The sequence below is a fragment of the Saccopteryx leptura genome, chromosome 1 (assembly GCF_036850995.1).
Source record: "Saccopteryx leptura isolate mSacLep1 chromosome 1, mSacLep1_pri_phased_curated, whole genome shotgun sequence".
In the NCBI taxonomy this organism is placed as follows: domain Eukaryota; kingdom Metazoa; phylum Chordata; class Mammalia; order Chiroptera; family Emballonuridae; genus Saccopteryx; species Saccopteryx leptura.
In genome coordinates, this window is record NC_089503.1 from 195,790,734 (window position 1) to 195,807,752 (window position 17,019).

Consider the following 17,019-nt stretch of genomic DNA (forward strand, 5'->3'; position numbering starts at 1 on the left):
GGGCTGCCACATACAATGCTCCTCTCACTGACCACCAATGAAAGAGGTGCTCATACAGGAAGTACAGCGGGGAGCCAGATAAATGGCCTCATGGGACTGCGTGCAGCCCGCGGGCCGTAGTTTGGGGACGCCTGCCATAGAGCCATCCTCAGTGCCTGGCCAACCTTGCTCCAATGGAGCCGTGGCTGTGGGAGGGGAAGAGAGAGACAGAGAGGAAGGAGAGGGAGAGGGGTGGAGAAGCAGATGGGCGCTTCTCCTGTGTGCCCTGGCTGGGAATAGAACCCGGGACTCCTGCACGCCAGGCCGATGCTCTACCACTGAGCCAACCAGCCAGGGCCTGTAGTAGGTTTTAATATCCCAAGTCGCGTCCCCGCTCCTTGATGGAAGTCGCAGGTAATGATTGCGGCTGCTGCTGCCTGTGGTGTTCTCCGTTCCCCCAGGTCCTCGAAGGAAAACCCATCTACGTTGACTGTTTCGGCAACCTTGTGCCGTTGACCAAGAGCGGCCAGCATCATATATTCAGCTTCTTTGCCTTTAAAGAGAACAGACTTCCGCTCTTTGTCAAGGTAATGTCTGCATGGAGTTTTTAAGCACACATTATTCAAGCTCAAGGAGTTGACTTCCTAGAAGGCGAGACGATTTTCTTTGTAGTCATTTCCAAGTGATTATTTAAACTGTATCTGTAAAAAATTTTAAAGTTCTGGAAAACCAACCATTTTCATTTTTGAAGTTCAAATTTAACTTTGCAGTTTTATATATAGACTATGGTTAAGGACAAATAGTGAACTGATTAATTAGAAAAACTGTCTTTTCTTTTGCAAATTTTAAAGGAAGTATCTCTCTCTCTCTCTCTTGCTCTCTTTTATTATTTAGTGAGAGGAGGGGAGGCAGAGGCAGACTCCTGCATTACCCCAACTGGAATCCACCCCATGAGCCACCTGGCAACTAGGAGGTGATGCTCTGCCCATCTGGGGGTGTTGCTGCATTGCTTAGCAACCGAGCTCTTCTTAGCGCCTGAGGTGGAAGACATGGAGCCATCCTCAGTGCTTGGGGCCAACTTGCTCCAATCGAGCCATGGCTGTGGGAGGGGAAGGGAGACAGAGAAGTAAGAGAGGGAGGGGTGAAGAGAAGATGGTTGCTTTTCCTGTGTACCCTGACTGGGAATCAAACCCAGGATATCCACACGCTGGGACAACGTTTTACCACTGAGCTAGACGGCCAGGGCCGTATCTTCTCTTTTTTAAATGTTATTATTATTATTTTTATAGGGACAGAGAGAGAGTCAGAGAAAGGGATAGACAGGGACAGACAGACAGAAACAGAGAGAGATGAGAAACATAAATCATCAGTTTTTTGTTGCAAGATCTTAGTTGTTCATTGATTGCTTTCTCATATGTGCCTTGACTGTGGGCCTTCAGCAGACCAAGTAACCCCTTGCTTGAGCCAGTGACCTTGGGTTCAAGCTGGTGAGCTTTGCTCAAACCAGATGAGCCTGTGCTCAAGCTGGCGACCTCGGGGTCTCGAACCTGAGTCCTCTGCATCCCAGTCGGATGCTCTTTTCACTGCACCACCACCTGGTCAGGCGAAGTATTATTTCTTTTAAATATTTGTACTTATATTTTTTTAATGTGTGAATTTCACACATGAGACCAAAAGGGTTCTAAGGGACAATTTTTTTTGTAACAAAAGCTCTCAGAAGTCCTAGAAGGCTACTTGCCCTCACAGGAAGATATTATCCCGGACAGAGACATCGACTGCATATTCGCTCACAGATTTACTCAGCAACTGTGTAGGGAGACACTTCAGTGCGCTGTGAGTTTGTGTCTCTGTTTATGGACCTTAACCCAAGCTAGGCACTTGGCAGGGATAAACACGAGCTTTGTTCTGGATTCCAAGTCTAAGGAGGGAGGAGAATGTATAAACGAGAGGTTCACGTGATGGGAAGGAAGTCACAATCCTGTTCCCTCTATTTTCTCTGGCCACTCCCATGGCCCATTTCTCCCGACGCTGTTCTCTTATCTGGGAGCCCCGGTGCTCAGCCTCACGGGACGGAGGATGGAGGATGGAGGCCGGGCTCCAGCCGCTTTTACTAGTCCCTTCTTCACACGACTAATTCCCAGTCGCCTCATCATCCAGGACCCTTTTATTACTGAACCCCTCGTGGTTCCTCCAAGCATGTGTTGTGTCCGTAAACCTGTTTAATTGTTCGGGCTGTTGCGTTTTCCCAAGATCTCTGCCAGGTCTCTCATTGCGCCGTTTCTGGCTCGACAGTTTTGCCGGATTAAAGGCCTGGTTCCTTTTTTTTTTTTTTTTTTGTATTTTTCTTAAGTGAGAAGCAGGGAGGCAGAGAGACAGACTCCTGCATGCGCCCGACCGGGATTCACCCGCATGCCCACCAGGGGGTGATGCTCTGCCCATCTGGGGCGTTGCTCTGTTGCAACCAGAGCCATTAAAGCACCTGAGGGGAGGCCATGGAGCCATCCTCAGTGCCCAGGCCAACTTTGCTCCAATGGAGCCTCAGCTGCGGGAGGGGAAGAGAGAGACAGAAAGGAAGGAGAAGGGGAGGGGTGGAGAAGCAGATGGGCACTTCTCCTGTGTGCCCTGGCCGGGAATCAAACCTGGGACTCCTGCACGCCAGGCCGACGCTCTACCACTGAGCCAACCGGCCAGGGCCAAAGGCCCGGTTCTTATAGATCACCATGTTACGCAGCCACTGCTGAGGGGTGACAGGGCTGTTCACACACACAACTGCCTAATTCAACTAATATGTAATATCGTTGGGGCACAAAAGTCATTTATAAACAACCCAATATACAACAGGGGGCAAAAGACCTGATTGGACATTCCTCCAGAGAAGGTGTTGCGATGGCCAGCATGCACGTGAAAAGGGGCGTGGCTCCACGCTTAGGGAAAGTCCGATTCAAGCCACAGAGGCACCACTCTGTATCCATTAGAATGAGCCTTATAAAAATAAAAATAGTCGCCTGACCTGTGGTGGCGCAGTGGATAAAGCGTCAACCTGGAAACACTGAGGTTGCCGGTTCAAAACCCTGGGCTTGCCTGGTCAAGGCGCATATGGGAGTTGATGCTTCCTGCTCCTCCCCCCTTCTCTCTCTCTTTCTCTCCTCTCTATAATGAATAAATAAAATCTAAAAAAAGATAAATAAATAAAAAATAAAAATAATCAAACTAACAGACTGGTGAGGATGTGGAGAAACTGGGACCCTGATGCATTTGTCGGTGAGAATATCAAATTGTACACCCCCTACACAGACAGTGTGGTGAGTACTCAAAAACCTGAGCACTGAATGACCACAGGAACCCCGTACCTGCACCTCTGAGTACATACCCAAACGACCGAAAACGGTTCTTTTTACACCAATGGTCACAAAAGCATTATTTATCAAAACGTGCAGGCCTCTCACCTCTCCATTGGCCGAGGAAAGGCTAGACAAAATGTGGTCAGTATGTACGTACGATGGAATGTGGTTCCACCTTAACAAGCAGTGAAACTGGACACATGCTACAACATGGATGGACCTTGCAGACACACGCTATGTGAGATTAGCCAGTCACGGTAGAAGTCTGTCCGTCTGAGGCGCCCAGAGGAGGTGAATGCAGGGACGAGGTGGGATTGAAGTTCCTGGGGGCAGGGGTAGAGGCGATGGGCAGAGAAGGCAGGGCAGTTACCGGGCAACAGGTAAAGAGTTTGTGTTTGTGATGCTGAGAATTCTGCATCGCTGTGATGAGCGCACTACTTCGTGAGTGTGCTTAAGGCCACCAAGTTGCACACTTAAAAAACGGTAAGTCTAAAAATGAGAGAGGTACATTTTATGTCAGATTTTACCACAGTTTTTTTTTTTTTTAAAGAGCTGAGTGATTTTTTTAAAAAAGTCGTCTTAAATGATAATAGAACCAGGAGAAAGGAGCAGTCTGTCCCTTACTCAGCATTCTTAGATACATTGTATTTTCCCCCATTCCTGGAGAATCATCTACTCAGAAGAAGTTGTTACATGTCCCTTGGGGGTGACGCACCTGTGTCTTTCTCGTTCAAGGTACGAGACACGACTCAGGAACCTTGCGGACGACTGTCATTTATGAAAGAGCCAAAATCCACGAGAGGCTTGGTGCATCAAGCCATCTGCAACTTAAACATCACCCTGCCCGTGTACATAAAGGTATCACGCTGTCTTCTGTAGTGTCGTCGGGGTGTAGGGTTGACCTTCAAATCCTTGGAAACATCAAAGCAGAGACACAGAACACCAGCACTTATAATAGTCACTTTGGATTCCTGATGAAATTTGTGACTTTCAAAAAACAAAAACATACCCCTGTTTTATATCACATCCAATTAGTTCTGATGGGAAAAATCTCTAAATACATATTGGGATAGGGATGACAGAAAATTCGAATATAAGGTTTAACTTTTGGACTAATTTTTAAAGAACCAATAGATAACTGGCTTTGTCATCGTCACTGCTTTTACGTTTCCTCCTGGGACCACCCTGGTGCCCCTGGCTCCTGGATCATCTGGGTCCACTGGCTCTTGGTCACTACCAGGGCTCATACGCGGGTTCACAATATTCCATTCCAGAGCAGCCTCGTGATAGTTCTTATCGTTGCTAAAATAACTACCTGTTCATCTGATAACCTGTGATATTTGAGGAGTATCAAATCAATTTTTCAACTGTTTTGGCATGGTTAGTATACAAAAGACTCCCGTGTTCCAAGGGGTAGATTTGAAACATTGTTGAAAAGGAAGAGCTCTGTTCCTTCCTTACCCAGGTCCAACTGCAGGCTTGACTTTCTAGGCAGATCTCTCCCCACTGTGGAATCACTCTGTTAAGGCTCTTGATTGTACAGAAATGTTCTCGAGGACTCTATCAAACAAAAGAAGGCAACAGAATGAATTATATGTTGGGGGGTGACCTTTTTATTTAAAAATATTTTGACCAGTCTCCTTTCCTAATGGGAAACCCCCACCCAGCAATGCATGGGGCGGATGGAGGGTGCAGCCACTTGTCAGTGTACCTACGAGGCTGGGGTCCGGAGTAACGAGGGGACGGTGAGGCCAGGACGGGTGGAAATCTATTTAAAACCCTAAATCGGGACCCCACACAACGCAGCACCTCCCAGCTGCCTTTGGCCCACCCGTCTTTTTTTCTTCACGTTCATGCATGATTCTCATAAAAACAGAGGTCGGTGCCACAGGGGACAAAGCTCCCGGGAGCATGTTTAACATTGTAGCTTCTTATTTGATGAAAAGAAGTAAATGTGACCTGGCTGTAGAGGTCACGAGCCCTCTGCGGCTGTGCAGACAATGTCTGCTCCTCTCCTACTCTGTGGCTACGTCAGGACGGCCCGGGGGGCAGTTACTGCTGTTCAAGGGGCCAGCAGGGCCTTCCCCTTCATGAGGCAAAACAAAAAGAAAAAAAAAAAGCCGAACGTTGTGGACGTCAGCTCTGCCTTAGAGTTTGCTAGCTCCTCATCAGGCGAGAGCCCGACACCGTGCCCGCACATTAGGAAACACTCGCCACACGCTTCCTCTGCCTCTTAGCGTGTCCAGACAGTATCATCACCACGTGTGCACACGGGGGCCAGCCGCCCCGCCCCCTTGAACGTCCAACTTTGAGGCTGCTGGTGACCGAGAATCTAAAATGAGTATATTTGTCATTTTGGTCCTTGTGTCGCTTTGCTCTCCAGATGTCTTTGCATGTTCATCAACCATTTTTAAATGCCATGTCGGTCTGTCTCCTTAGGTCTGGTCATGGGGGAGGAGGGAGAGCGCCCCGACCAAGGCCGCCTGTCGATGGGGGGGGGGGAGGGTCTTCACCTTTTTTCCCTAAACTCTCTGCTCTTCCTGCCTTTTTCCATCCCATATGGCGCCCGGGCGGCAAGGAGTCAGAGTCAGACCAAGAACAGGAGGAGGAGGTAATTGCCTGACCTTGTCGCTTGTAACAGCTGTGTAGTTGCTAGAAGGCCGCTGCCAAGAGGTGCTGCTGTTAACCCTCCCTGAACCTGTGCGTGAGAGCAGCTGTGTCCCCCTGTGACGCGTGACCCCATCTTTCTCTGCTGACCACTGGAGATCAGGCCAGTTTCTCGGTGGTTCTCATAGGTCGGTCTGCAGGTGCCCGGAGGTCAGAACTCGTTCCCTGATAGGACTGAGGTCTCCTTTGCCTCTTGGGTCCTGCCCCCTTCCCGCCCCGCCGCAGTGGCGTCCCCAGAGGCCACGGTACCTGGGACGCCCCGTCACTCCCACACTCCGGGTGTGTGTTGGGTGCCCTTGTGTTCCAGACTTTTCTCAGGTTCACGTTTGTAATACGTGTTTATTTATGTCTATTGTAGACACCTGTCCACACAGCCTCCTCAATCATTTTTTTAGAAGCTAAAGGGGTTTTAAGACCAGAAAGTATGAGAACCACCGAGACAGAAAACTAGGGAGTACACAGTTCACCCATCGGCCGGCAGTAGCATCACAGTGCAGAGTGTGTGCCGTGTGTTCTGGTGTGCGCGGCTCCTCCTCGGAGCTCCTGTGTGGCCCCTCCCAGGTGCAGAGAGCCTGGCTCACCTGGACGAGGTGGCCATCTCAGTGACACCTACTTCTGCAGTTCCAGCTAGTGTGTGTGTGTGCTTCTCCTGTGTCTGACCCCAGGGAGTGCCTGCACCTTACTGTAGAGATGACAGACACCCTCATGCTAACCGACTGGCATATCGGCTTCTAAGACGGATAAGGGCAGTTCCTCGTTGCTCATAGATGGTCTCAAATATGCTGGTTTATTTCTAACGCATTCTGATGGGTCTGATGTGCAAAACTATAAAGAAAAGTAATGAATACCTTTGTGGCCACCCGCTTAAAATATGAGGCCCACTCCAGTCCAGAGACGGCCTAGATTCACTTTCTCTACGGGTCCCATGGCTGCAGCACAGGATGAGGGTGAGAGACTCGTCCTACCATGTGTCACCTGACACGTGTGCCTGTCCGCCTCACCCTCCACTTCCTTCCTGTGCCTGGTGACTCGGTCACCAGAGCGGGTTGGCACGGGGCCTGCCCCTGCCCGGCAGGGCATGGCCGCGGGGACCAAGGCAGCCGTGCTCAGGGTGGCCTTTTCCCTGAGCTGTCAGCTCTTCTGCTGAACAGCCTCGGGGGTTCTGCGGGTGATGACTGCAGACTGCATTCTTGTTAGCAGCGGTGCTACTGGCTTGTGGAGAATGACGGTGATGTTACATCTGTGGGGCACATCTCCCCGCTGTGCTGTTTGTCCTCAGCTAAGTTGACACCAGGGACACCCCATCTCCCTCTCTCCCCAGCCTTTGTCCCTGTAACAAATGTGCATGTCTAACATCACACGCGCCCTGGGCCACGGCCTCCCAGGAATGACGTGTTAGCAAGGGCTTGCCGTGGTCTTTCATCATCTGGATGAGACCCAGATGGGGGACGAGTCAGGAGGGCATGAGCAAAGCCTCTGGTGCCCCCTATGCGTGCGTTTGGCCGCACGCGAGGGATTTACATCCCAGGGCCTCCCGCACACATCACAGGGCCAGGAGACAGACACTGTGGTAACCATTCCGTTTGTGTGTTTTCTTCCAGGTCGATATGACGTCAGAGAAAAGTAAGATTTTTAAATGGCATTCACTCTGTCTGAAAGCTGGCTACTGTAAAGACAAGCATGAATTAAGGCGCAAGCTAGCTGCCATCACTAACCACTCTAAAAGCTGTGTCTGTTTATATTTCTATTGAATCGTTAACACGTACTTAGAGAAGCAGCTTGGCCAGTTAAAACTGCAAATGTATCTAAACCCATGATCTGATCATCTGCAGTGACACGTGATGACTGTTCATCTAAGCATTCCCTTTCTTTTGACGTCCCTGCGTCCCTGCCTGCTGCCCCTCCCTGCCTGTTAACCACCCACCGACCATTCCTGTCCGTGTGTTGGCATAACATCGTCATTACCTCACCTTTTTTTTAAACATGCTGACGGGACAGCATCACTTTTCACATCGGCCCGCGTTGACTTCGCTCAAGAGAGAGCTCGTTACTCCTGTAGGTGGCGGCCTGCAAAAGTGATGCTCTCTTAACCGTCCTCCCCACACACATCCTGATGCCTCTTACTGTGGTGAAGCGACCAACCGAGGTCTCATGGGCTTCTGTTCGTAAACACTTTCCGGGCAGAAAAGAAGAAGAAAAGCCGTGAATTCAAAAATGGAACCGCTCCTGGATGACATGACTCATCACGACCATATGTTAGGATAGAGCTGATTTTAAATTAATGATACAGAACTCCCCCAAATAGCTCAGAGATGCAGAGAGACGTGTTTTCCAGACCTAATGCAGTTGTCACGGAGCTCCCCGAGGCCGTGTCATGTCCACTTTGCACATTTACTTCGTGGGCCTCTCTCTGCTGATTTCGGCCTCTTCTGCGGGAAGAACCTGACTTGTCAGGTTTTATTTAATTCCTTATTTATCATTTTTTGCTCTTCTGTCCTGCATGCTTTAGGGGGAAAGTATCTAATTTTGAATGTTGATTCATTTTAAGGTTTGTGTGGATTCACAGTCTTTCAGGGTGGTCTTCCCCAGAGAGGAAGCTTAGGACCATGTGTCCCTCTGGCTGTCCGGCCCCCTGCAGTGACCTGAGGGTTGTCTCCTTTAACGTCTCTGCACGGTGTAAATTACTACTAAGACACCGAGAGTCTTCTTCCCCTTGTGGGAAGTCACTGTTCAGGACGAGCATGCTCGAAATTCCGGATAGTCCCATTGGTTTATCTTTGAACAAACCCGTGTTGATATCAATTACCTTCCTATATTTTTGTAAACGCCTGTTCACGGAGTGTATCTCCTCAACAAACACCAATCCTTTGGAGAGAAGGCACTTTTCTGTATTAAAAAGATGACACGATGTTATCATTGCCTTTGTTCATCTCCTGTTGTAAAGAGGTTTTATTCCCCCTGCCACATTGGTGCTCGGAACCACTGCTTTGAATTAAATGGCCCCTTTCCCTGTTCCTGGGGTACAGTCTCAGGGATTAAAAACCAGCCCATGCCTCTGCCTTCATTGTCACAACACAAACCGACCACGTCGCTGCACCGCCTGGACCCTCCTGGGTGGAGTGACTGTTCTCGGGTTTCAAGGACAGACTCGTTGTTGTTGTTTTCAGTTCAGAAACGATGATTTAATGATGCCCATCTGGATATGATGTAATCTACTGAGAAGGCACCGTTGGGGGGACGGTCATTCCCCCAGCACACTCGCCACGGCTGTGCCCTGACCACGGCACTCCGCGTGGACTGCGCGGCATGTGGGCAGGGTCGAGGCTTCACCACAGTAACGCTGCCCCTGTCCGTTTGTTCCTGACCACCCTCCCCTCCCCGTTCCACTCCGCCTTTGCTTTGCATGGAAATAACTTGGCTTACATACCTGTGCGTGTGTCCGTGTGACTGTCTCTGACGCGGGTTGCTGTGTGCATCACATTATTAACTCCGGACTCTCACAGATGTGTCTCATCACCACCGTGGTTTCTGTTGTTTTTCTTTCCTTTCCTTTCCTTCCCTCCTTGGTCTGTCCAGTAAGTGTCTGTCCGCACAAGGAGGCAGCTCTGAGGGAAAGGCCCTGCCTCCCTGCACAAGGCCGTCTTTATGTTCCCTGTCAGGTGTGCGTTTCCTTACACGAGATGCCGGTTTGCAGTGTATTCAGTCGTTGAGTCTGGCGGAGCCGAATGTGCTGGACTCCAGAGTTTCACATGATTCAAACAAACAAACAATCAGAAGCACGTGTCAGCGTCCTAAGATGCTGTCCTGAGCTGTGCTTCTCACTGGCTCTCTCCCAGAGGAAATGAACTCTCTGCACCGTCTGATACTCTCTTCCTTTTCTCCATGTTTATTTTTCTTTCGACATTGACGTCCCATCTGAGCAATCTTGAGATGCCTCCGTGTACTTCACTGTGCCCGTCTCTTGTCTGACTCGTGGTGTTGCGTGTGCATGTGTGCGTCTCAACTGTCACGGCGCTGTTCTTGTACGTGTGGGTGTGCCTCGCGTGTGACAGTGAAGCAAGTTATTTCCTGCTCATCTTCCTTTTCAGTTTTGTTTTGTTTTGTTTTGTTCCTTTTCTTTTCCGTTAGCCTTGCTTTGCTTTTGTCTCCCGAGACCTTGTGGATCCGCCATGCCAGCCCATTCTGTTGTCCCTCCCACCACGCACGACAGACAGGAAGAAAGACCCCATGTCACTGGGTCCCGGTTGCCGTTGCCGATGTCTTTTTTGATTTCCTTTTTACTTTCAATGTTTTTCATTCGCATCAAAGACGATGAGACAGAATCTACAGAGACGTCAGTCCTGAAAAGCCACCTGGTCAATGGAGTCCCCGTCCTGGCCAGCCCGGACTTGCTCTCGGAGGTTTCCGACATGAAGCAAGACCTGATCAAGATGACAGCCCTCCTGACCACAGACGTGTCCGACAGGGCGGGTGCTCTCAGGGTCAAGCAGCTGGCCAGGGCTGGGGCTGCTGAGGAGGAGCCTGGGGAGCCCTTTGAAATCGTGGAGAGAGTTAAGGAGGACTTAGAGAAGGTGAACGAGATCCTGCGTGGGGGGCCCTGCATGGGGGGTGAGGGCCGCGGGCCGGGGCCCCAGCCGGAGAGGGGGCCCGTGGACGAGGAGTGGGTTGTCGTCAGTGACGAGGAGGTAGAGGAGGCCAGGCAGAGGGCGCTACTAGAGGTCCCCGAGGCCCCCTGTGTGGAGGTTAGACTAGAGAGAGACACCCCAGCACAGGGACAGAAGGATGCTACGGGGCTGGTGAACTACCTCCCTGAGGATCTGAGCTCCTACCCAGCCGCCCCCCAAGGGGGCCCGCGGCCGGCGCCCCGTGCAGCCGGGGACGGGCGCTCCGGAAGCGAAGGGAAGGATGTCCCCACAGACGAGACACAGAGGACGCAGAAACAGCCCATACCTGGCCTGGGCATCAAGAAGCCAGTGCGGAGAAAATTAAAAGAAAAACAGAAACAGAAAGAGGACAGTCCACAAACTGGTGCAGGAAAGACCGAACTTAAAAAGTGTAGCTCAGAAGAGTCCTTAGAGGAAGACACGGGCTTAGCCCCTGAGCCCCTCCCCGCCGGAAAGGCCACGTCCCCTGTGGTGGAGGAGACGCCCATCGGGTCCATCAGGGACAAGGTCAAGGCCCTCCAGAAGCGAGTGGAGGAGGAGCAGAAGGGCCGGAGCAAGCTGCCCGTCAGAGTCAAAGGCAAAGAGGCGGTACCCCGGCGGGTGAGCCCCAGGACCCAGCCCTCTGCGTCTCCCCCGCTGAGGTCAGACAGGCGGGCCCCAGTGTCCCCCTCCTCCAAAGGGGACAGACATTCTTCTCTCACTGCCTCTGCCAAGTCCGACAAGCATCCTCCCGCCTCACCGCCGAGTAAAACCGAGAAACACTCCCCAGTGTCCCCATCAGGGAAAAACGAGAAGCACTCGCCTGTGTCGCCCTCAACAAAAAACGAGAAACACTCCCCAGTGTCTGCATCAGGGAAAAACGAGAAACAGTCGCCTTTGTCCACATCAGGGAAAAACGAGAAACACTCACTCATGTCACCCTCAGGTAAAACAGACAGGCGCCCACCCCTGTCGCCCTTAGGAAGGACGGAGAAACACCCACCTGTGTCCCCAGGGAGGATAGACAAACGCCTGCCCGCGTCCCCCGCTGCACGGACGGACAAGCACCCGCCCGCACCGGGACCGGCCTCGGGGAAAGCCGAGAAGCGCCTCTTGGTGTCACCTGGGGGGAAAACAGACAAGGCAGCCCCCGTGTCCCCCACCTCGAAAACAGAGCAGATTGAGGAGACCATGTCCGTCCGGGAGCTGATGAAGGCTTTTCAGTCCGGGCAGGACCCATCCAAACACAAGACCGGGCTCTTCGAGCACAAATCCACCAAAACAAAGCCGCCGCTGCAGGAAAAAGGCAAAGTTCGGGCAGAGAAGGAGAGGGGGCTGACACCAACCCAGACAGACACACAGAAAACAGAGATGCCGACCGTCAGACGTGGCCAGAGGTTCACAGGCATGGCCTCGACAGAACCCAGAAGAGGGGCTGGTGGGGCCACCGGGCCGAGAGGGGTGGCCGCGGGCGGGAAGGAGACTGGGCCTGTCCCCCGGACGCTGCCCCCTGCGGTGGGGCCAGCCCCCGTGGAGGACGTGGATGAGCGTGGAGAGGGGGACCTCCAGATCAGCCCCGACCGCAGGCCCTCCACAGACTTCTCCGAGGTCATCAAGCAGGAGCTGGAGGACAATGACCGGTACCAGCAGTTCCGCTGGCGGGAGGAGCCGGAGAAGGCGCAGCTGGTCCTGGAGCAGGTGCTCACCAGCCCCTTCCGCATGGCCTTCCCGCCCGAGTCTGGCAGCGGGGAGCTGCCCCCGGCTCTGACCTTCCGCCTGGACAGCGGTGGCAGTGACAGCCCACGGCAGGATGGGCCGGCGGGGTCCCCGTGCGGCAGCCTGATGGAAGGGACCCCTCAGGTCAGCTCGGAAGAGAGCTACAAGCATGAGGGCCTGGCAGAGACCCCTGAGACGAGCCCAGAAAGCCTCTCTTTCTCACCAAAGAAAAGCGAGGAGCAACTCAGGGAAACCAGTGAAGCTGCTGCCATAGAAGCAGACGTTCCTTCGGGGAGAGGGCGCCCCGCCACCAAAGACACTCCCGATGGCGCCGAAGAGCCTGCCGCGGCCATCACCGAGGACACAGAGCCCCGGGGAGGGTGTGTGACGGAGGCCACCCCGGATCCTTCCAGGGAGACAGGCCCCAAACAGGAGGGCAATGGCCCAGGCAGCTGCACTGTGTCCTCAGCAATGGAACCACTTACTGGGCCGACTGAGGACGTGACCCATGATGACGGTGCTCTTGCCCACAAGACACAGACCTTGCCCGGAGCTCAGGGACCTCTAAGCCCCGAGCCCTCATTGCCCGAGGATCCTTTGAGGACTGGCCTGTCCCAGGCAGCCCCGCGCAGCCCCCCAGGGCTGGAACTGCCGCTCCCTCGCATGGACACCGAGGTCCTCAGCCCCGGGGCGGACGAGTCCCTGGCAGTGAGCCACAAAGACTCCCTGGAGGCCAGCCCCGTGCTGGAGGACAACTCCTCACACAAAACCCCGGACTCCCTGGAGCCCAGCCCCCTGAGAGAGTCCCCTTGCCGCGACTCCCTGGAGAACAGCCCTGTGGAACCAAAGGTGAAGGCCAGCGTCCTCCCAAGTCATTTTCCTCTCCCCGCGGCCGTTCCCAGAACGGAATTGTTCACAGAGGTGTCTGCCGTGCGGTCCAGGCTGCTTCGCGACCCAGACGGCAGCGCCGAGGATGACAGTCTTGAGCAGACGTCGCTTGTGGAGAGCTCGGGGAAGAGCCCCCTTTCTCCTGATACCCCCAGCTCGGAAGAAGTCAGCTACGAGGTCACACCCAAGGCCTCCGATGCAGGCACCCCCAAACCAGCCGTGATTCACGAATGTGCGGAGGAGGATGACTCGGAGAACGGAGAGAGAAAGAGGTTCACGCCCGAAGAGGAGATGTTTAAGATGGTCACCAAGGTCAAGACGTTCGGCGAACTTGAACAAGAAGCCCGGCAGAAGAGGGACGGCAGAAGAGAACTGAGGCTGGAGGACACATCTTCATCCTCTGACCTGGATGCCAACGGCTCGGCTGACACGGCTGACCCACCGCTGCCGCCTGTGGGGAGTGTGGAGGACGGAGCCGACGTCCCCGCCACGGTGACTTCAGACGGCAGAAAGGCCTCGTCCTCCTCGGAGAGCGAGCCTGAGTTGACGCAACTGAGCACGGGCGTTGACCCGGGACTCCTCGCGGAACCAGTCATCCGTGTGCAGCCTCCGTCCCCGCTCCCGTCCAGCCTGGACTCCAGCTCCAGCCCTGAGGAACTACAGTTCGAGCCCGTTGCTTCCAAACAGTACACTTTCCGGATGCGTGAAGATGTCCAGGGAGAGCCTGGTCAGCCAGAGGGAGAAAGAGGAAGCGACCCCCATTACCCCGAAGAAGACCATGCTGCCGGCCCTGCTGGAGGCCCTGGCCCATCTGATGCTGATCTAAACAGAGATGCTGACCAGCCAGCAGTCTGTGCCAGCCATGGGTATGAGGCAAGGAGTCCCCGCAGCCCGGCCATGCTCGCCTCCCCGGGCCCCCATGGCTCCACCAGCTCTGACGGCAGGGAGGCGCTCACGGTCTGTGAGGGACCTGCTCTCCGGGACCCCGACAGGAAGGATGCTGCAGGAGAAGAGCCCCCCATTTCCCAAGGGGGGTCTCCACAAGGAGATGGCCCCCATGGAGGCTCCTCATCTCTGTCCTCTCTGCCTGACTGTCCAGCATCTGCAGGAAGAGGGTTCGATGAAGACGTCGTCTCTGCATCTTCTGTGACACAAACAGAGGCCACAGAAACCCACCAGGCCACTGTGGCCTCTCCTGGGGACTGCCCCACGCCCGACTCACCCATCACCACTCAGACGGACAGGCTGTCCATGGACGGGCTGGGGCCTGACCCAGCAGAGACTGAGGACGTCGATGATCTTCAGAACGTGAGTCCCTATGAAAATGTCCCTTCCCCGTCTTTCTTCTCCAGTGAAGAAAGCTTATTTCAAACGGATGCAAGACTCGCCAGTTTTCACTCTTCTGAAATGTGCTCTGTGACCGTCACATCCTCTGTGGAAGGCACGGTGGTGGCCCGCTCCTCCGGTGGGACTATTGTGAGCAGGGAATCCGATCTGGAGGACCAGGGCGTGGAGACGGACCCCACACAGCAGAGCACCCTGTGGGGGAGGCCATCAGAGAGAGCCCCTGCCTCCTCCGAGCCCACTATGCCCAGTGCCTCTGCCATCGCCAGTGAACATGTGAGCAGCGTGGTCATCACCACCACAGATGTGGACTCTGACTCCTGGAGTGAGATCCGTGAGGATGACGCTGCCTTCGAGGCCCGGGTGAAGGAGGAGGAGCAGAAGGTGTTTGGTCTGATGGCGGACAGACAGTCGCAGGGCACCAGCCCTGACACCACTCCGGCGCGGACCCCCACGGAGGAGGGGACCCCGACCAGCGAACAGAATCCATTTCTCTTTCAAGAGGGCAAGCTGTTTGAGATGACCCGCAGCGGTGCCATCGATATGACCAAGAGGTCCTATGCCAACGAAAGCTTCCACTTCTTCCAAATCGGGCAAGACTCCGGGGCAGAGGCCATCACCGAGGAGGTGACTGAGGGGGGTGTGGCCGTGGAACCTCTGCGGCAGGAGACACCCGCTCCCTCGCTGACACTCTCAGAATCAAAAGACGCCGATGAGGCTGAATTGCTCCCTGATGACCTGAGTGAGGAGGGAGAGGGAGCCCCTGCTCCGAACTGTCCACTTCCCTCCCGGACAGGGGTCCCAGCCCCTGTGGACACGTCGGGGGAGGAGGCTGCTTCTGTGGGCGCCGAGGACCCGCTCTCCACGCACGGGGACACTGCGCCCCCTCCGGCCCATGGGAGGCCGATGGCGGACCCTGTCCTCCCGGAGCCCACAGAACCAGTTCAGCTGAACTTCTCCACTGTCACGAGGTCCGTTTATTTGGATCGTGATGACGACTCTCCTGACTCTTCCCCAGAGGAGCAGAAATCAGTCATTGAAATCCCCACCGCACCCATGGAGAACGTGCCTTCTTCTGAGAGCAAGTCCAGGATCCCGGTCAGGACTGTGCCCGCTGCCACGCCCGCCCCGCTTCCTGTGGAGGAGGAGGAGGGGGACCCTCCTGAGGACAACGGAGAGCAAGAGGCGAGGCCAGTGTCTAAAATCCCCCTGAAGGCGCCGCCTCCACACCTGGACTTCCCCATGCGGAGGATGGGGACACCCCTGGGACAGACCTCCCCGGGCGGCAGAGCCACGGACAATAGAGGCACATTGGAATGTGATGCCCATCCTCTGGACTTGGAGACCAGCTGTGCTGTGAGAACGAGAAGTAACATGGAGGTGGAGAGCAGGGAGAGGGAAGAGGCGCCTGGGTGCTGGCTCGGGTCGGAGGACGCCGCGGCCACGAGACCCAAGTTCTTTGCAGCTTCCCGGCTGCCCGTGAGGAGCAGGGGGGCCCCGAGCCCCACGCGGGAGAGCAAGGAGCCCTTCTTTGACCTTTATAGGAACTCCATAGAATTCTTTGAGGAGATTAGTGACGAGGCGTCCAAGCTAGTAGACAGGCTGACTCAGTCAGAGCGGGAGCAGGAGGGAGGGTCCGATGACGAGAGCAGTAGCGCCCTGGACGTCTCGGTGATCGAGAGCCTGCCGCCCGCTGAGACCGAGCCCTCGGCCCCCGAGGACATCTTTGACACAAGGCCCATCTGGGATGAGTCCATCGAGACTCTGATTGAACGCATCCCGGATGAGAATGGCCATGACCATGCTGAAGGTATTGCTGCCACGGGGCTTCCCTGGGCACCATGCATGTCACCACCCCACGTAGCTGTGTCATGTGTGTGTGGTTTTGTTTTTTTCTTTTTTGTTTTTCTCCTTTCTTTTTTTTTTTTTTGGTGGTTTGTGTCTCATTTCCTTCTGGCTTTTCTGTAGCAGCTCTTGTGTGGGTGCAAAGCCTTCCACGTCCTGTGCTTTCTCTGTGCACTGTTGTTTGTGAGAACAATCTCAAGATTGAGCAAAACGAGAATGCTTACGGGAACATGACACGCCAGGCCCTGGCGGCCACGCCCACGGCGAGTTTTGTTGTTCTGCGGGATGCCCCCCGCCCGGTCCCCCGGGTGAAGCCCATCTGCTTCCGGCCAGGAGTGTCTACCCGGTTTCTGGGGTCTGTGATGAGGGGTCCCTGCTTCTCTCTCGCTCTTGTCTACTTGAAAATAATGCATCCTTCATTCTGTGATCGTTAGGAAGCCCTGGGCTCCAAGATTTCACCTCTCACGAAAATTCCAATTTTGTGGATCTGGTTTTGATTCAGAAAGGTTGACTCTCAGAGGCTGTGGGTAAACCACTTTAGGCAAACCACACGTAAGGTAAAGTGTGCTTTTTGTGGATGTGGTCAGCGCACAGGG

The 17,019-nt window shown here is 54.3% G+C and overlaps 1 protein-coding gene across 49 annotated transcripts in view; it reads left to right on the forward strand.

Moving 5' to 3' along the window:
• The window catches only part of ANK2 (ankyrin 2), a 380,102-nt gene that overhangs the window by 343,281 nt on the left and 19,802 nt on the right, over nucleotides 1-17,019 (forward strand). For 25 of the 49 annotated variants that reach the window (XM_066383813.1, XM_066383817.1, XM_066383818.1 and 22 more), the window contains 5 exons: nucleotides 441-566; nucleotides 4,056-4,178; nucleotides 5,899-5,931; nucleotides 7,589-7,610; nucleotides 10,296-16,388. In XM_066383813.1, coding sequence (XP_066239910.1) covers nucleotides 441-566; nucleotides 4,056-4,178; nucleotides 5,899-5,931; nucleotides 7,589-7,610; nucleotides 10,296-16,388 — 6,397 coding nt within the window. The remainder of the gene's footprint in view (nucleotides 1-440; nucleotides 567-4,055; nucleotides 4,179-5,898; nucleotides 5,932-7,588; nucleotides 7,611-10,295; nucleotides 16,389-17,019) is intronic. The other 24 variants (XM_066383867.1, XM_066383838.1, XM_066383986.1 and 21 more) reach the window with 3 other exon arrangements.